The sequence below is a fragment of the Anabrus simplex genome, chromosome 3 (assembly GCF_040414725.1).
Source record: "Anabrus simplex isolate iqAnaSimp1 chromosome 3, ASM4041472v1, whole genome shotgun sequence".
In the NCBI taxonomy this organism is placed as follows: Eukaryota; Metazoa; Arthropoda; class Insecta; order Orthoptera; family Tettigoniidae; genus Anabrus; species Anabrus simplex.
Window position 1 is genome coordinate 170694482 of NC_090267.1, and position 21697 is coordinate 170716178.

The following is a 21697-nucleotide window of genomic DNA, read 5'->3' on the forward strand; positions in this document are numbered from 1 at the left end:
TGGAAATTAAGGCCTCTTTATCTGATCCACAGTCAGCTCCAAGTCTTGTTTTTGGTGGATTGTAAAGCACTCCTCCACCTCTGACTATAAAGTACCGTATATAGTCAATCTTATCCCAGTATTGATCATCTGGCGAGGTCCAGGTGTATTGGCGTCGGTTGAGCAGCTGAAACAGTGTGTTGTTAATGATCAGTCTTGACAAAATTCTAAGAGTCTCCGCCATTCTTCATTTGTTGTACGAAGACCATATTTTCCTGTGACTCCATCCACAATTTGGTTTCCTGCTTTGGCCTTCCACTCAGCAATAATGAAGATGACATCCTTCTTTGGTGTCAACTGTAGCGATTCTCGTAAATCTTCCTAGAACTGGTCAATATCTTCCTCTTCAGCTTTGGTGGTTGGACCGTAAACTTGTATGACTGCGATATTAACAGCTTGGCCTTAAAAACGTAGGCCTACATACAGCATTATATCAGTTTTAAAGTTGCACCCCATTTTAGTGTTACGCACCCTTTTTCTAAATAGGAGGGTAACATGGAACTTCGCAAGTCTAAACGTAAGCAAACTATTCTGGTACACGCCTTCGCTTCAGGGTCTGAAACGCAGCGGTCATTGCATGAGTTCAGTGCGAATGTTGCCGTGGCTTTAATACAGTCAGGAATTCCAGTGCACAAGTTATACAATCCAGTATTTAAATCGTTCCTTTAGAAGTACATACAAAGTTCAATACTGGATGAGAGTACTCTGAGAAAAAAAATGCATGCATCCAATTTATCAGGACATCTTCAAGAAAATCAAAGAGGCGGTCGGCAAACGGGAAGTGGGATTAGTTTTAGATGAAACTACAGATGAGTAGCAAAGATATTTGGATATATTTCTATTTTCTGGTGAATGGGTGAAACCTATGCTTTTTAAAATGTACCAACTCGAGTAGACAAATTCCTGCACAATAGTGCAATCAGTCAATGACTCATGCATTATCCTGTGGCCAGCGGGCATTGACTGAGCAAGCACGCTACATGCTTTCGGCTTTCCAACAACTGAAGGACATGTACTCCAATCTCAGCTATGCGACATGTATTGTTTTTGAAAGTATCGGAGAGAATTACAGCAGGGTAAATTACTTCATTGCTGCTCTGAAGAAGTATCTCGTAAAGGCTCCCAGTTATATAAAGTTGTGTACCAAGAAGTGACTTCCACAGTTTACTGTCACCATTAGGTGGATTAGTTGGATAAAATGCGCAGTCATCTTTTGCGAAAACTTTGATAATATCAAATCCGTCATATGTGCCCTAGACCTAACGGACGCCGCAGGCATCAGGCAGGCTCAACAATTACTCAACAAAGACCTACAGTTGGAACTATTTACAGTGTATGTCTACAAGTATTTGTCTACTGTGAGAGTTTGGAAGAAGAAGGCATGGAGAAGGAGGAACAGTGGAAGAAGTTGATGAGTGTTAGGGACAACCTTGATGAGTTTGCTAAAGACAAATTTAATTTGAAAAACAATTCAGATGTGTAAACCTTTGCAACTTTGACTGAACTCCCTTTACGAGTGCTGACAAGATATGCTTCATTAGCATCAGTAGATGTCGAGTGCAATTTCTCTAGGTAGGTTATAAGGATCTATTCAGCTCAAATCGCCAGAAACTTATTGTCATAACATTGATGTGTTATGTGTAATCCAATATAATAAGATTATTAATTATTAGAACCCAGTAAATGGAATAAAGAACGTTCATATAACTGGTTTAAACCTTAATAAAGCGATTCCATCAATACCTTTTTATTTGCAACGTTTTGGTTTGTATTTTCGGAACCTTTTTTCTCCCTTTTCTGACCATACTTTCCACGTTAAAATAATTTCCCTACTGATCACTTACTAAGAATATCACGGACGTAATAGCTTGGGATACCACATTAAAAATTAAAAATATATCTCGATCAAAGGAACTGAAAGTCCACTCTTCAGATACGTTAGCTGAGCGTGAAAGCTTACGTTGGATATGTTACACATACCTTTTCACACGTGATAATCCACTGTAACCACCTAAACAGAATAAAGTGGAATTTTCACCAACTTTGTCAAATAACTTGTAAAATGAAACAATTGAAAAATCCGTGCGGTAGCGCAGATTATCGCATATCGTATGATAAGTCGTTTTACATATTCTAGTCTGGCCTAATATGACACATAGTAGAGAGAAAAATTGTGGAAAACTTTTACCGTGCAAAAGAGAGCTGAACACATTGTATTCGTCAAGAAAATGAAACATGCTCCCATTGCCTCTCCCCCCCCCCCCAACGAGAACCTGGGAAGTTCTGGGCACTTTACAAGGAGTATTATAGCATAAAATCACCGTTCATGGCCTATATGAGCAACTTAGGATACTATCGGACTGTGACAGGATTGAACATCGCCATTTGGAGAGCCACTCACTCCGGTATGTCTGGTTCAACGACAGCAGAAGATTGTAGAAGATTTAGTTGAAAGCCTAATGGATAATGTTCTCCATTCTGTTGATTACAAGGACTTTCAATGAAATTTGAATGACAGGAAAGACGAAGATTTCTTATTTTATGTACAATTAACAATGCCACTATTTCTTTGCATATACAGATAAATTTCCTAAAAGTGTCCATGTTCTTGGACATCCTTCACCTCCTCTTCCTCTATGTGGTCCTAAAAATGTTGTATTACCATCTACATGAAGTAAGTCACTCTTCTTCGTACTATCTCCTTGTTAACCTAATTTCAAAACAGTCTAGGTGCTGATAAAGTATTTAGTTTGTTTCTCAATATATTTCCGCTTCGTACTACCTGTATCTATTTGTTAAAAAATGGTCAGTAAAATATGCCTTATTTTCCACAGCTTTGTTATCTGCATCCAGTTTTCCACACAAATCGTTAATTTGAGAGATACGTCTTATTGTTCGAGTTACCTCTTATTGCCGAAGTAAATGCAAATCGATCCTAATTACTCGATGATCTGTTATTTTCGGTAGATGAGGGATTTTCGTTTACAGATTAAAATAAATTATGGACCAAACAACAGGCACGTAGCTATGAACATGAGAAAAATAATTGCGAAAACCTTTGTCTGGAGCACTATTTTATGCATTACTGAGTGGTGGCCATTTGATGAAAAGAACTAAATATTAACGGAAGCAGCAGAAATGTGGGTGTGGAAAAGGATAAACCGTACAAGTTGGTAGAGAGAATAATGAATTCAGGGCTATTCAGAGAGGTCAATGAAGTCTAACCACTGAAGAAAATAAAATTAACTTGCCACAGGAAACTGCATAGCAGTATTCTTCTCAACAATATTGAAGAGAAGAGGGAAAGAGCACGACCGACTTCGTAACCAATAAGATGATCTTCTTTTACGTGGTCTTCTTGGCCGATCTGAACCTCCACGTACTTATAGGTTCCGTAATCAGGTCATAGTGAAAACCGAATGTCCATTACGTCGATCAATTGTACGATATGGTCAGCCGACCTCACAAAGGTTTCAAATGAGGTACCTGTATAACTCCGTACAGAGCTGATAATGGCATCTAATATATCTTCGAAGTATACTCACTGTCTCAAGGTCTTCCTTCCCTGTGGTGACAGACCGCACAGGTGCGTGATAACACTAGCACTACAATCGTGGGACCGAGCTCGATAGCTGCAGTCGCTTAAGTGCGGTCAGTATCCAGTATTCGGGAGATAGTAGGTTCGAGCCCCACTGTCGGCAGCCCTGAAAATGGTTTTCCGTGGTTTCCCATTTTCACACCAGGCAAATGCTGGGGCTGTACCTTAATTAAGGCCACGGCCGCTTCCTTCCCACTCCTAGCCCTTTCCTGTCCCATCGTCGCCATAAGACCTATCTGTGTCGGTGCGACGTAAAGCAACTAGAAAAAAAAACAATCGTGGGAGCCCAATAATGCTTTCGTATGGCTGTTCTAGACGCTATAGATCATTACAACTCTAATACCTATCCATAGATGGTGTAGTGAATACAAAATTACGTCAAAATTGGCTAATTTCTTCTGGGTGCTTGAATTTAAATAATTTTCAGCCAATAGGTAAGTAATGGTAAGTAAGGTGATAAAACATTGTAATCAAATTGTACTCTTGAATTAATAGACTATATGAATTTGTTAACTCCTCAACCCGAAGGTTAGTTATATCCCCAATAGCTCCACCATCAGCTATCATAGACAGCTTAGGTTTCACTCAAGAGGTGAACTGGAGAAATGAAGAGCTAAGTAGTTTTCCATTGCTTTCCTTACTGAACCAAAGGTTGTAATACATATCAGTCTAGCAAGCCCGCCAAGAAGTGCACACTAATCGACCCTTTGAGCTACCCCTTCAAACCATTCGCAACAGAGACATAAGCAATGACCGTACTAGCATTGTTCATACCTCAGTCACCTTCACGTTGTCAAAGCCAAGGATGAGACTGAGACAGGTTGAAGGAAGTAAAAATTTGATCTAGCACATGCCAGAAGATATAGTACATCGTAAGCCTATGTCTCAGCAGAACGGATCTCGGCTTATATTAATTACAAAATAATACATCAAGTAGGTATTGTGGTCCATACAATTAAATTACAACGTATTATCATAACATTATATCACTATTTGCCTATTGGTTGAAAAGATGTATTATGTTAATAACGAAGCACTTGATATGGCGTTAGAAAGATTTTGACATAATAATAATAATAATAATAATAATAATAATAATAATAATAATAATAATAATAATTCCAGATTAAAGAAAAGGATTTTCAAGTACCTTTGGGACAAAAGGGCAACAACTAGCTGGATTCAAGAAGTAAAGGAAGATTTAGAAATAAATAATATAAGAGAAGAAGAAACTATGGACAGAGAATTTTTTAGAAAGAGGGTAGTAAGTATGGAGGATTCCAAGGAAGATTGAACAAGAAGCCTGGTGCGAAGTGGTCCGAGGACGGAAGGAAAGAGCATAGTGAAAGGATGAAAGAATATTGGAAGGAGCGGAAGGGAAAACAAAGTATGAAGAACTGAATTGAAATTGGCATGTGGTCCTTAGCAATCCTCATCGGAAATAATAATAGTAATAATAATAATAATAATAATAATAATAATAATAATAATAATAATAATAATAATAATAATAGCCAAAACTGGACTACAAATTTCTTATGAAAAGACGAAGTACATGGAAGGGACTAGATCAGATTTCAACAGTTCAACCATTAATCGCCATATATGGAAATATCCCTTAAGTAGACACATTTAAGCATCTAAGTGAAATTATTGAACCAGCAGGATTAAATCAGAAAGTAACAAAAAAAAAAAGAATTGCAAAACTTCAAAGAGCATGCAAAATTTCTTGGAACAGATACAATAAAAGAACTACATCAAAAGAGATAAAGTTACGACATTATAACACAGTAGTTAGAACAGAAGCACTTTATGCATCTGAAACTATTATAATTGGTGGCAAATCTTGAATAAAGATGATCGAAAAACAAAAAAGAGGAATCCTCAGCGAAACCTTAGGACCAAAATGCGAAAATGGAGTTTGGATGAAAAAGAAATCACATGAAATCTATCACGTTACAGAAAAAAGCACAGATACAATCAGCAAACGGCGGTTACAATTTTATGGTGGATAATGACAGGCTCACAAAGAAAATTTTAAACTTAGCCTTATCGGTGAAAAATCACAATAATTGGCTAAAAGAAACCAGTGAAGACCTAAATGAAACTGGCATTAATAAGGAAACCGTTCAAGATATAATAAGCTTCAGAACCCTAATTCACAAACCCAAATTATCTGTAAAGCCCACCCGACTATATACAGGAAGGACTGAGCAACGTAAAAAGGAACACAGCGAGAGCGTGATGAGATATTGGGATTAGAAGAAGAGAAACCAAAAAATGTGCTAATAAGTTCTAACACGCTCCTTAACCGAGCGAAACGAATCAAAACGAACAGTAAGGGAAAATTCTTATGTGCCAGTCGTTTAATTTACCAGGTTCTGGAATTTAAATATTATTTATTGATATTTGTTTTACGTCGCACCGACACAGATAAGTCTTATGGCGACGATTTAATTCAAATATGACAGTTACCACCATACCACATTTTCCCAAATATTTACTGTGGTTACGAAAGTGAGCATTTAGAAAATATATCTCAGATCACCTCTACAGTTCCATTAGCAATCGTTAACAATGGGAAGGTGATAGCAGTAGACGTGCGCAGTATGTCTCCTAATTAGCGCTCCTTTTCTGGTGAAACTCATCCGAAGGGCATTCCATGATACCTCTATCCAAGCAAAACTTTTAAAAAATTATTGATTGTTAAAAACATCCACGCTAAAGTAATAATAATTTTAATAATAATTGTGTAAGACTATTAATGTTTGGTTCAGCGTTACTAAGGTGTACCCTTCAACGAGAGTGGGTGGTGTCCACATAGTAAGTAAACTGTGTGTTAGTAGACGATACAGTAGCGTAGAAGAACGCTGGGTTAGGTCAATCAAGTTTTATCAATGAAATTAATGCCCTCAGAAGACATAATAGTTTGCTTTAAATATCGTGTACACACCAAACACAAAAAGCATCGCTCTCTTGTCACCTCTATCCAGTTATGTTTTCATTATTTTATGCAGATGAATTTCTAATACATTCATAATTACATGTTACGAAACAATGATTTTGTTTTGTCGTATTTTGTGATTTTTAAATATATACATTTTAGCTGCATATTCTCGAAATAATTCAACAATCAGTAACACGAACCTAAAAAAACAACAGAACTTTTCAATCATTGCACCGAACACCAGTTCATAAGACATAAATAAACACATGTTATAAATGTGTTTACATAGTTTTCCATCTGCTCGGAAAGGAATCTTCATATGCTGAGATATAAATCTTAATAAGATAAAGTAACATACAAATTATATAATATAAGCATCATATTTCGGTCAAATATAAGCTTATGCTTGCAAAGAACCTATAAAAAATGGCATGTACTCTGCGTATTTTCGTAGCATCCGCATATTGTTAAAAGGGAGAGAATTGGTTTTAATTTATTGATATCACCGAGGCTGAAAATCTCCTTTAAACGGCGTCTACATAAAATAAGATACAAGTATACTAACTAAACTAATATACTCAGAAATTTAACATAATATTAACAGATTAATTTTAGAAAAGTACGTATTTGAACCGACACCAGCTCAAGTTTACATACATTACGCATTAAGCCTGAAAATAAAGCGTTATTAAAATTATGCTTGGACAAAAAGAATTAATAATAATAATGCTATTTGTTTTACGTCCCACTAACTACTTTTTCGGTCTTCGGGGACGCCGAGGTGCCGGAATTTAGTCCCGCAGGAGTTCTTGTACGTGCCAGTAAATCTACCGACACGAGGCTGACGTATTTGAGCACCTTCAAATACCACCGGACTGAGCCAGGATCGAACCTGCCAAGTTGGGGTCAGAAGGCCAGCGCTTCAACCGTCTGAGCCACTCAGCCCGGCGACAAAAAGAATTAGAACATTAAGTGGCCGTGATTAAGGTAGCGGCTTAGGGGCTGGTTCTCCATTAGGACGGTTGAGGTTCGATTCCAGGTCGATCTCGAGCTGAAAGTTCAACTTAAAATTCACGTGTCATGAACGGCATCCGGTCTTTAATATCCGGCCAAAAATCCTTAAAAAGCGACCCCATAAGTAACTAGGATAAGCTAAAGAGCAATTATTTAAGAAATAATTTTGATTATGAAATGCAATTTTGTACGTTCTCCAGCCCGCGCGTACACCTCCACAAAAAATTATTCACAGGACGGTTTTAGTTAGGTACATTTACCAGTATTTGTGAACAGGCGAAGGTCAAAGGTGTTAAAAGAGAGAGAGAGAGAGAGAGAGAGAGAGAGAGAGAGAGAGAGAGAGAGAGAGAGAGTGTGTGTGTGTGTGTGTGTGTGTGTGTGTGTGTGTGTGTGTGTGTGTGTGTGTGTGTGTGTGTGTGTGTGTGTGTGTTCGTTCTGTGATATCTGACTTTAGTTTGTGAATCTCAGGATTACAATAACAATACAATTACACACTAACTTAATTACTAGCATAACATTTACTTGTATTGAATGTGAATTTTGTAAAAAAGAAAATGAAATGACGTATGGCTTTTAGTGCCCTGTCGGGAATCGAACCCGGGACCCCTGTCACCAGATGCCAGCACGCTAACCATTTAGCCACGGAGCCGGACTGAATTTTGTAAAATTACGCGTACAAAAGTCGCTAAAATTTATCCTTGTCGTATAGCGAGGTAATCAATTTAGCGTTAGCTTACCAAAGTTGCTATGCGATGTACACAAAGGTGACTGGCTGTTTAATAAGAGATTCAATTTTCTTTACGAAGTTTATTCTATGAGAATGTTTGCACATCATAGAGTATTTAAATTTATTCGTTTATAGGAAGGGGAGTTAGGGATTGGAATAACTTACCAAGGGAGATGTTCAATAAATTTCCAATTTCTTTGCAATCATTTAAGAAAAGGCTAGGAAAACAACAGATAGGGAATCTGCCACCTGGGCGACTGCCCTAAATGCAGATCAGTAGTGACTGACTGATTGAAATATTCCAGTTTTAAGTTACACTGACAACTCCTATAAATGCGATTGGTGAAACACATGCATTGATGAACTGTTCCATTCATTTCTAAATTAGGATATAGTTCTAATTATTTTAAGAAAAAATTAAATTAAAACTTCATTAAAAGAGAAACAATTACAGTGATATTACATTTCTTAGTTCTCAGCGGAGGGAACACCAGTTCTATATGGAAAACATTGCTCATGATTATCATTTAGGACGATGAAGCATAACTGTTGAAAAGAGTCATGTAACGACTGTAACAGTCATAGCCTATAAGATAATGGCATAAAAACATAGATGTTATGAAACCAAACAAAGCAATAATAAAATTTGAGTCGTGGGGCTGTGAGCTTGCATCCGGGCGATAGTAGGTTCGAATCCCACTGTCGGCAGCCCTGAAGATGGTTTTCCGTGTTTTCCCATTTTCACACCAGGCAAATGCTGGGGCTGTACCTTAATTAAGGCCACGGCCGCTTCCTTCCAACTCCTAGCCCTTTTCTCTCCCATCGTCGCCATCAGACCTGTCTGTGTAGGTGCGACGTAAAGCAAATAGCAAAAAAAAAAAAAATTTTTTTGAGTATTTTGGAATGTCAGAATGTAATCTGTCTTAATAAGTACACAAGAAATACTGACAGCGTATATTGGAATAACTTTTAAAGTTATCCTGTAAGTTCATTTGAGTCCAAATAAACCATTTTGGGTAATAACTGACTAATTGTCTAGGTAAATGTCTAAATGATTTACATGACTAATCAATTAATTAATAGAAAATACATTTCTCAATAAAAGACGTTAAAAGTGCATAACTAAACTACAATAAATGTAATTAATATTCTAATAAATCGACAGAAAACAAAATTGGTGAAATATAAAGCGAAATTTTACCAACCGTACGAATAAGACACATATTATTAGTTACTTAATAACTGCGACGAGCATTAGCATTTACAAAATATCTCTGCACATTTTCATTTGAAGGTAACTAATACATATAAATATAGTTTTCACAGGTATTTAACTACCTAACGGGGAAAGCAGCCATGCATTAAATAAAATTACATGTACATTGAAAGAAGGGAGTGCAGCCATGCTATTTTCAAACGTGTATATTCAAAAAGGTTTATGTGTATTCTACAGGAAACTACTCCTCGGGAGTACCAGATAGGACGATATACTGTACTTATTTACAAAATTCACCAAATAACTATAACAATAATACATGATGTGTTAAATAATCGTGGGTAACATAAACATCATAACAAAGAAATATAACGGAAGTATTCTGGAATATTTTGTAATCCACTTGCCGTCTGTGTAAACCACACAAATATTACCGATAAGAAACATGCATTTTCTTTAAGTTTGAGCCCAAAGTAAAAATTAATAATTAAACATGCAAATAATTATATATATAGACTTCTTTATAATAGATGTCGACCATATTTGTAGATCATTAGATGATTACCTGAGATCGGACGGCAACATAATAATAGTCTCCTTAAAAGATAAAATTATGATCGGGTTGTAAACATAAATGGCTAAAATATGAAAACATTGCAGATATTAAAAGCTGGCTGAACACGCAGACACAAGAAATCGCCAGAAACGTATTATCACACAAGTTATAAGCACAAATTTACGAGATTTTGGAAAATAACCGTAGTAAAATAATGGAAACTACTAAAATTATCCATTAAATAAACAGACTTATCGATATTAAAATAATATGTAAGATTTAATGGTGTGAATTTTGCGGGATCGGTAATACGGATTTCTAAATTGACCTAGGCCCTACCACTGGTGGGATCACAGGAGTGCGGTGTCGGGCTGGTCAGGACTTGGAGGGCAGGTGGAAGTAAAAGACATTGAAGCAGAGCTGAACTTACGTCCCAGATATCTAGGTATGGCCTCATCTTGGTAGTCTCCATAGGATTCTGCTCATCATCATCCATTCCGCGATCCGTCACGTCAATTCCTCTGTTCTCCATGGCGAGTTCAGATGATCGACTGATATTAGCACTCATACGCACTATTTATTAACAACGGAAGAAAATAATATATTCTCAGTCTAATGTTCTATTTACACGAATTACTCCTAAAACACAACTCTACAGCTTTCAGCGCCTTTGGAAAATAGACTATATTGTACTTCTTCGAGAAGCAGTGAATTTTTCTTCAGGTGATTAATAATAATTTAAAATCTTATTTTCTTGGATCGGATACTATTTCTTAACTCTCGTAGGAAAATAGGTTGTTAAAGGGATTTTACATTTAAAATTAGAGCTCTTGATTTTTTATTATCAACATACTTTACTATTTTACTTCTATTATTAAGGAAGAGTCGATATGTTTCCTAATCACTATACAGCCATCGTAGGATTCACAGTTATAATAACGACAATTTTACATTTAATCACAGGTATCTCGTATTTTATATAATATTCAATAAATGAACAATCAAACTGATGTTGTATCCAGCACAACGCAATCAGCAGGTAGGTAGGTTTTCATAAGCAAACTAGAACGACATTTTCTCTAATGTTCCTTTTCCTTCAATATATATATCTATTACTTTTTTATTAAAATATCACAACTAACAACGAACATTAACGACAAATTATTCTTAGCTATATTAATTTCCAACGACGAAGCAACAGATTAACACGTATTATAAACTGCAGCACCAACAACGTTTCAAAACAGCAAACAGTTTCTTCTCGAACGGCAAATAGTTACAATGTCTTTTGAGCGAATTTGTATGGACTTTATGGCTTTTTGATATTGACAGTTTATTAACAAGGCGCTGATTTGACACCCCCTTAATTATTGAAAATTTCGTAAAATAAATAAAACGAGACGAGATTTTTTTTTTCGAACGTTCCGCCCGCCAGAAATAAGAATTTGGTGCTGGAACTGAAGAATGTTCTCGCCGGAACAGCAGCAGCAGGAGAAGAACTGGCGACTGGCCGGGCTGGGCGCTCAACTCGACTAGCGCCGCTACGCGGGGTACACTTGTACCTGGCCGGCTCCAGATCAATAATGGCTCCCTCCATCTCTCGTTGGCATCTTCTTCACCCGTACATTCTGATTAGGTCCGCCACATTTCTCTTCAAGAGCACTGAAATGCCCACTTTTACGTAATGAATGTGAATTGCTAACATGGAAGGAAATTAAGTTCTACAGTTGTTCAACGTATTAGCGACGAGTGCATCGTTTAGATATTGTATATTCGTACTACAAATGCATAGTTTCATGTAATTTAGTAAAGGATAATGTTTGTTAACACATAAATAACTACCTTGAAAGATCAGATATCACAAGTAAACAAAGGTAAACACTTGTTTTACGCGGAGGCTAATAAATTTACATCTTACAGTATTTTCTATTAACGGAGTAAAATATAATCTATATTGGCTACAGATATTCCATTTCAACCATATTACAGTATTAGAGACTTTATATTCTGTAGAAAAGAGACGATAGTATCTCATAGAAATCAATGGAACAGTGGAAGGATATTGACAATTAATGTTTTCCTATTCTTTTAAAAATTCACTTCACTTAATAAATCAGGCGCTGACAAGCGTGAGAACATCCAAACTACCTCACACGTATAAAAATTTAAAATGAGTTACTAACAGAAGAATAGAGAGACAAGTTGTACGCGAATTGATAGAAGGTAAGTTTAGTTTACGAAAGAGGAAGTAGAAACATACAAAGCAATACTGACACTGAGGCTGCTACCGGGTGAATCACTTACATACAGGTCAGTGTGTTGCGATGTTTGAGAATTGCACGTGTGTGAGTAAAGATCTAAGGCGGGAAATCTTAAATATCTATGATTGTGCTGACCAATGTACTGCAGAAAAGCACAAAGCTTATTACGTTAATTTCTATTAAATATTAAAACAAGCTAAATGTCTCCTAACGGTCGGATGGTTCACGTGCTATCCTCGCTTTGTATTCCTGGCTCAGCCCGGTGGTATTTGAAGGTGCTCAAATATGTCAGCCTCGTGTCGGTAGATTTACTGGCACGTAAGAGAATTCATGCGGGACTAAATTCCGGTACCTTGGCGTCTCCGAAAACCGTGAAAGTAGTTAGTGGACGTTAAGCCAATAACATTATTATTATTATTATTATTATTATTATTATTATTATTATTATTAGTTTTTGTATACTGGTATCATTTCTTCCGCTGTTAACGTCAATAACATCGAGACGCGTATTACTGTTTTGAATTTGTTTACATTTCTCCGGTGGAGATGAATATTGCTGTTATGGCTTTGTTTACGTTTCCCTCCCTGTCCAACTGAGTTCGCATGCAACACGTCCTAGACCATGTAGAGTCATTGCAATGGTGAGACATAAGTATTCGAATGCAGAACTTACAGACATGATCCTAATTGATGGTGAATGTCATTGTAATCAAAGACAAGCAGCACAGTTATATGCTCGACGCTTTCCCGAAAGTATACATCCACATCAAGGGTATTTTCCAGTAGTTTATGCGCAAATATGTAATACTGGCAGTAATACATTTATTATTATTATTATTATTATTATTATTATTATTATTATTATTATTATTATTATTATTATTATTATTATTATTATTATTATTATTATTGATTCGTTGTGCCCAACTGTGGAGCGCGTTTGAACTTATTTTGCACAATGTTTCTTCTTCTTTTCTTCCCAATATCTCTTCATTTTTTCACTGTGTTCCTTTCTGCGTGTTTCTGTCCAGTCTGTATTTTTTCTTGTTGGTTTCTCTGCAAATTTATGTTTGTTTACTAAGATTCTAAATTTCATTCTATTTTGAATGGTTTCGTCCTCAATACCCATTTCTTGTAGATCTTCATGAATTTCTGCTAACCAATTGTTGCGGATTTTCAGGGTTAGAGCTAGATTTAGAATTTTCTTTGTCAGCCTGTTGTTATCCATTCTGTGTAAGTGTCCGTAGAATTTTAGTCGTCTCTTTCTGATGGTATCTGTGATTTTTTCTGTGAATTGAAAAATTTCGTGTGGTTTCCTTTTCATGCAAATTCCATTTTCGAAGTTTGGCCCTAGGATTTTTCTGAGAATTTTCCTGTCTTGTTTCTCAATGCTTTTCATTTGTGACCTGCCGCCAATGATCAGTGTTTCAGATGCATTATTATTATTATTATTATTATTATTATTATTATTGTTATTATTATTATTATTATTATTATTAATATTATTATTATTATTATTATTATATTTGTTTCCTCGATACCTTGTGTAATAAAGATCTTCCAAATAACGATGAGTTGGTCTTGATTCCGAGTGTTTGCTTCAGGCTCGTCACAACTTCTACATAAGTGAAACTGTTTCGAACGAACAAAACGTTTTGAGTGATTGCCATAAAGAATAGCGCAACTTTTTCTTTTTTTTTTTTTTTTTTGCATTTCAGAGTCTAACTGTTTGAAGAAAATAGCATGAGGATGTTTCAGACAATCTGAAACGGTTTTATTTCATTCAGTGTAGATTACACTACGGTCATAAAAATGAAATTCTCGATCGCCCAACATACCAGCCAAACCAACATACTGACCTGCATGTATGTAGTTCACCCTGCATATGGATCTCATAAGAAATTTAATAACGTCGACTGCTTCAATCAGGACGGTTGGCTGATGGAAGTTCGTGCCGCGATGTAACAGTACGGAATTCAGAACAGAGAGAGTATTATCCGTAGCTGTAAAAAATCATACTACTGTAGACAGAATTTAGAGATGTGAAAGGGGGGGTAAAATAATTTCGTATGGCTACTTCTAGCCGAGTGCAGCCCTTGTAAGGCAGACCCTCCGATCAGGGTGGGCGGCATCTGCCATGTGTAGGTAACTGCCTGTTATTGTGGTGGAGGATAGTGTTATGTGTGGTGTGTGAGTTGCAGGGATGTTGGGGACAGAACAAACACCCAGCCCCCAGGCCATTGGAATTAACCAATGAAGGTTAAAATCCACGACCCCTGCTGGGAATCGAACCCGGGACCCTCTGAACCGAAGGCCAGTACGCTGACCATTCAGCCAACGAGTCGGACATTGGGGGGGGCGGGGGGTAACGCTCCATAATAGAGTTAAGTAAGGTTGCAGTTTCCCACTCTCCTACCATTTAATGGGTCGTAAAGAAAATCGTAGAAAAAATTGGAAGACGACCCCAGTTCAACAAAAAGGCAAGTAAAACTCTAAGACGTAATAATAATAGTAAGAAGAAGAAGGATATTGCTAGTTTTACTTCCCACGAACTACTGGTACAGTCTTCGGAAAGGAAGAAGTGCCGACTTTTTTTCCATGAGAATTCTTTTACATGCCAGTAAATCTACCTACCGTATTTTGGCTCCTTCCAATGTCACCGGACTGAATCAGGATCAAACCACACAACTGGGACTCAGAAAGTGAACATTTCTAACGACTTAGCCACTGAACCCGGTATTTACGGATGGTTTTGTTACATTGTCTTACTCTTCTTGGGATGTGGAGAAATTGCTGAAGAGTTTAGATACGAACTTTGAGTATATGTTTAAGATTCAAATAAACTTTCTAAAGCAAGCAATAGAACTTCGTGAGGGAAACCAGTTGACACAGAAAATATCAGATTAGGAAATAAAATCTTCAGGAAAATAGACAAATATTGTAATTTGGATAGTAGAAAACCAATGGTGAAAGAAGTATGGAGGATAGAAAGTGTCTTAACAGCCTGGATGTACATTGTGGAAATTTTATATTTTGCTAGTGTTTTAATATCACACTTACATATACATTGCTAACAACACCATCACACAGTTAATCCACTTATCAAAGATGGCTTTATCACTATAAAACTGGCATTAGGATAGTCAGATCTATAGTATTCTTCGTATTCATATAGGGGGAAGAAACGTGGACTCATCATACTGCATATCTGACGAGAATAGACATTTGAAATATGGTGTTGGAGAAAAATGTTCCCTATATCTTGGAGGGCATTCCGCACAAATAATTCTATTCTGGATGAGCGTAACATCAAAACCAGGCTGACGATAACATTCAAACAAAGGATTCTCCAATCCTTTAGCCATATAGTCCAACATGGAGTGGAAAGCCTATAGAAGCTAACTATCATAGAAAACCTTTATGACAAGAGAAATCGTAGACAAGTAACTGGGGCGTCTCTCACGAAAGCTTTGTGGCTGGCTCACAACCGAAAAGATGGAGAAAAATGCAAACCAGTCTCCATGGAGATAATCCTTATACTGGGTAAATTATTAGAGAAAGAGAGAGAGAACCAAGTTTTCAGTGACCCTGGAATGATAAAACTGGGAAGCTACATCCCCTGGCGTGATAATAGGAAATCACGGAAAAATTTATTCATGCCTACCTACGGTGAACTTGCCATTCCCCGAATGCAAACTTCCTCCTTTACGATCGGTACGGCGTAACCAACGGGCTTGGTGGTTGAAGAATTAGTCAGGATCGATACATACATGAGGTTCCCATAAATGTTGAAAAATATCCCAGAGTTAGATATTTTACTCGACATTCCTCCGTCAGCAATCCTGCAGATGCTTTATGAGAACTGTACCAGCTATGTGCGATTGGGTGACGGACATTCATCCCGCTTCCAGACCAAAAGAGGAGTCCAGCAAGGCAGTACACTATCCCCATTATTGTGAATCACCATCATGGATGACATGATGAAGAACATCAAGAAAACCTCTGGAGAACTAAATGCAATGGCTTTCGCTGATGATGTTATGACCTGGGGAGAAACTGAGGAACAGGTACAGTCGAGACTCAATTAATGGAATGTTAAGTTCCAGGAGTTCAATCTCAAGATAAGCGAACCCAAAACAGTAGTGATGTCAATAAACAGAGAAGGACGACCAGAGAACATCAATCTAGGAAACCATCCACGAGCAAGTGTGGAAAGCTTCACATACCTCGACAATGTAATATCTCGAGATACATTAGCCACAAAGGAGGTAGCAAATAGAGTGCAGAAGAGCTCTCACTTTTACCAGCATGTATGAACACTCCTCCGGAGTCCCAAAGTGCGAACAAAATCAAAGCTGGTACTTCATTCCAATCTTAACCTATAATATTGAAGCATGCACCCTCACTAAGAAAGACTCATCAAGGTTGCAGGCATCTGAGATGAAGTTACTCAGGTCCACAATTCAAAAAAGCAAACTGGACAAGTTAAGGAAGGATAAGGAAGCTGGGGTTGTTAGGTCGGATCGCCATGTCCAGATTGATGTGGTTTGGGATTGTAATGAGACTGGAGCCAACAAGGACAGCATATGTTAACTTGGAGAGACATGTGACAGGAAAACGGATGGTGGGAATACCAAGAACCCACTGGATGGACGTTGTAAAGATGGACAATGCAGATCGGGGAAGGACGCTGGAGGACGTTATTAACAACAGAACGTATCTCAGTAAGAAAGTATGGAAGAGGCTAGCCAACAGTGCCGGGAAACTGTAAGTGTAAACTGATGATGATGATGATGATGATGATGATGATGATGATGATGATGATGAACAAATCCCAACATTTCCAATATGTTATACATAACATTACTTCTTCCTTCTTTCATTTGAATTGATAATTACGTGATGGTAATAGGTAAAATTATGTGTAGAATTTGTGCAGCGTGAACTTTTGTAATTTAAGCACTCGGTGGTGACACCCACAAAAAATTAAGAACTGTAAGATTGGTTTAAGAGTAACTTGAGACGTGCTGACCTGTTGTCACACAAGAACCTCTGTTTTCCCACTTGCCGCACGAGAATTTCAAACTCGTTTTATGTTTCAACGCTCCCATTTTTCGATTACTATTGCCCTTTAACAACCAACCTCACTCTTCGCCTGATTTCGTTCATGGACTGCAATAGTGGCACAACTCAAAAATCAAGTTCTGAGATAAGTGAGTACAAAGTTTCCCTTATTACTGAAATGCAGAAATCACACGATTAGTCTATGGAATAAGGAGTAAACGGTACTAAATGGCTCGATAGGAATTCAGTTAATCATAGTTCTACTTAATAACTGCTCCTTCATTTCCTTTGTCGAAGCCATAACATGGATGTTTGGAGATGTGTCACTATTGCTCCAATGTTTATATATATATATATATATATATATATATATATATATATATTGTGCTGGACAATGCTAGAGTCTGCAATAACTCATATTTAGTATTTTTTGAATTGTGCCACTATTCCAGCCTTTAAACAATTTATTCCTTGCTGAATATTCGACGATCGCTTCTATCCACATCTCCCATCTAAAATGTATCTCGATAAGAACAAGACCCATGTGGAAAGCTGGTGACTATACCGCTCCACTAACACGCCTGTCCAGAAATGTAGAATTATTATTATTATTATTATTATTATTATTATTATTATTATTATTATTATTATTATTATTATTATTATTATTATTATTATTATTATTATTATTATTGGTATAGTGGTTAGCGTGATTATCTGCCACCCCCGAAGACCCAGGTTCGATTCCCGGCTCTGGCACGAAATTTGAAAAGTGGTGCGAGGGCTGAAACGGCGTCCACCCAGCCTCGGGAGGCCAACTGAGCAGAGGTAGGTTCGATGACCTCAACCATCTTTGAAATGGTTTTCGGTGGTTTCCCACTTCTCCTTCAGACAAATGGTCCCTTACCTAAGGCTACGGCCGCTTCCTTCCCTCTTCCTTGTCTAACTCTTCCAATCTTCCCATCTCCCACAAGACCCCTGATCTGCATAGTAAGTGAGGCCACCTGAGGGAGGTAATGGACCTCATCTCCGTTGTATCCTCCCGACCGAATTTCTCACGCTCCAGGACACTGCCTCTGAGGTGGTAGAATTGGGATCGCTCACTGAGTGCGAGGGGAAAACCAACCGTGGAGGGTAAACAGATTAAGAAAGAAGAAAGGATTATTGTTGTTGTTGTTAGTAGTAGTAGTAGCAGTAATAATGCCGGGATGAATGCCTCAGACAGCAAAACACTCGGTTTCTGAGCCCAAGTTGGCGAATTCGATCTTGGCTCAGGCCTGTAATACTTGAAGGTGCTCCAATACGCTAGTCTCGTAACAGAACACCTACGGGACAAAATTCCGGCAGCACAACAGCTTCAAAAACTGTAAAAGTTGTTAGTGGGACGTAAAACCGATAATAATAATAATAATAATAATAATAATAATAATAATAATAATAAGTAGTAGTAGTAGTAGTAGTAGTAGTAGTAGTAGTAGTAGTACAAGGCAGATGAACATTTCTAAGTTCATTTACCTGAACATTTGTCAAATTCATTTTACTTTATATTTAAAATATAACACATGCTGATCCTGAAGACCTTCGTAATAGGCTATAGGTAAAATAAAACCCTTTAGACTGAAGAGTATTCTAATGTGTTTCATGACTAAATTATATCTCTGGTCTGTCCGTACTTTCCAAGAGTCTTTCTTGCCTGCCGCAGTGGTGTGCTCCACCTAGCCGTGGTCGTTTGTTTTCGTATTGCTTTGCATTCTACGACGCCTAAGCAGCATGCACCAAGTGGAACACTCATGTAGTGCATGTTACCTGATAAAACATGAATAATACAAGGTTGAATAATATGACTCTTTCCACCTTTCGCAGTTTCATGCCATATGTTTAAAAATGCAACTGGGCAGATAACCTATATGTTAGACCCATTTAAACAACAAGAATTAATAATGTTAATAATAATCATCATCAAAAATTAAACTTGCTTTTCTTGATGCCTGTCTCATTTATTCGAAACGAATCAGATGTAAATAAAGAGAAAAGTGGAATAGAGGTGTCCGCCTCTGTGGTGTAGTGGTTAGTGTGATTAGCTGCCACCCCAGGAGGCCCGGGTTCGATTCCCGGCTCTGCCACGAAATTTGAAAAGTGGTACGAGGGCTGGAACGGGGTCTACTCAGCCCCGGGAGGTCAACTGAGTAGAGGTGGGTTCGATTCCCTCCTCAGCCATCCTGGAAGTGGTTTTCCGTGGTTTCCCACTTCTCCTCCAGGCAAATGCCGGTATACAGTAGTACCTAAGGCCACGGGCGCTTCCTTCCCACTTCCTTGTCTATCCCTTCCAAACTTCCCATCCCCCCACAAGGCCCCTGTTCAGCATAGCAGGTGAGGCCGCTTGGGTGAGGTACTGGTCGTCCTCCCCAGTTGTATCCCCCGACCCAATGTCTCACGCTCCAGGACACTGAGGTGGTAGAGGTGGGATCCCTCGCTGAGTCCGTAGTAAAAACCATCCCTGGATGGTAAGCAGATTAAGAAAGAAAGGAAGATGGAATAGAGGTGAAAGCATCAATTTTGCGAGAATGCCCATATTTGGAGCCGAGTGTCTTGTGTTCTGGTCACCTAATGGCCCAGTTTATTAAACTTTACATTTCATGAGACAAAATAATTTCTCCTTTCTAGGAACGCCATTGTTTTACGAGAAGAAATAGTTCCTTCTCTGGATCAGTGATGGAGTGTTAGCTTCTGGATGCCATGATCGAAGCTCGAACGCAGCAGATATGGTCGGATTTTTGAAGGACGGTAAAAATTCACCCCATGTTGTACAATGTCGTCATGGAAAAGATATATGGTAACCCAGTCGGTGTTTGTCCAACAGTATTAATTAAAACTCAATAGAGCTCCGCTTTCTCTGTCGTAGGGTAGAGCAAAATGTAACATTCAAATTGACGAGCTGCTGTACTGCTGAGTTTTAATTAATTTTCTGTGGTGAACACCAATTGTATCACCAGAGATATTTTACATGCCGACATCGTATGTAATGGAGTTCCAATGGACTCTTCCCTCCCTTCAGAAATCTTACTACCACTGCCAGGTTTGAATTCGCAATCTCTACCATACAAAGAGGGAGCTAATAAGTAATAATAAAATCATATGTACACTATGACTTACTTGACTTGACTAATTTCCTATAGTTCCCACTGTAACATACAGTAGGACATCCACGAGGCTGCGCCATTTCACCCTGTTCCTTACGATCCCCTTCACTTCTCACCAACTCTTCCCCTGTTGTCGACTTTCATCCTCGATGGAACGTCTCCACGAGTGAGGTATGTATTCAAGTTTCGGATCAACATCTGTACTACTCTATCAATGCTTTTGAAATCTGTACAGTGAAATACTTGCATTTAGGGAAGATATTTACACTATAGAAATTTCTCACTTTAAGGTTCTATTTCCTAAATAATTGTCAGAAACTCCAAAATTTTACATAAATTTCCAAAAATCATATAAAATAGTTCAGTTCCAATTATTTTTGCGCATAATTGAACCTAATAATGCTTATAATGTGACTAACTAAATAGAATATAAGAATTTACTGACATCACTTTTGGATATATTTTCATGGTACTCAAAATTTTAGAATATTCGGAATTGTTTTTATTTTGGTACCTTTTGTACCCTACTTAATAAGACGTTTAGTCCAAAACATTCTGCGTTTAATAAGAAGCATAATTAAGTCCCTCTTGTTGTAGTTTAGCGTCCTCTTTAAGTTTCATTGATTGTTTATGCTGGGGTGTGCTCTGCTTTTTGCCTTTGCAGAGTCGTTCTTTATCTGCTGTCTTTGCACCTGTTGCATCGTATCTTCCCTGATTGGTATTTATCATTTTAGCATATGTAATTCACTCACACTGCCACATTTATCATGGGTTACAGCATCCATTACGCCTAATCTCAGAGTTGTCCTAGAGGGCGTGATGGATACCAAGATATCCATCGAAAGTCACTTTTCGTTGATCAGTGTAATAAATAAAGTCACAAATTTCTATAACAAAAAAGAAGATATTTTTAAAATGTGATACTTTGTACATAACCGTCTCCAGGTCATTTTGAAGAGGTCGACGTGTTGAAGAAAAATGAATTTTATGCAATACATCAAATTTTTTTTTTTCTGTTTGCAGGTAAGAGCACAAACTTTTACTTCCTTCAGGACACCTGTGGTGTGTAGGCCTCAATTCGGTTGCTGTCAAATGGTATAAACTTGACCAAATGCCATTGTACATTGCTTTTGTG

At 37.7% G+C, this 21697-nt stretch overlaps 1 protein-coding gene across 1 annotated transcript in view; it reads right to left on the reverse strand.

The window, feature by feature from the left end:
* GlyT (Glycine transporter) overlaps window positions 1–10665 on the reverse strand; it is a 778762-nt gene extending 768097 nt beyond the window's left edge. Inside the window, exon 1 of the mRNA XM_067143829.2 lies at window positions 10528–10665. Within this exon, the coding sequence (XP_066999930.1) occupies window positions 10528–10665 (138 nt within the window). The remainder of the gene's footprint in view (window positions 1–10527) is intronic.
* Between the last annotated feature and the right edge of the window lie 11032 nt (window positions 10666–21697).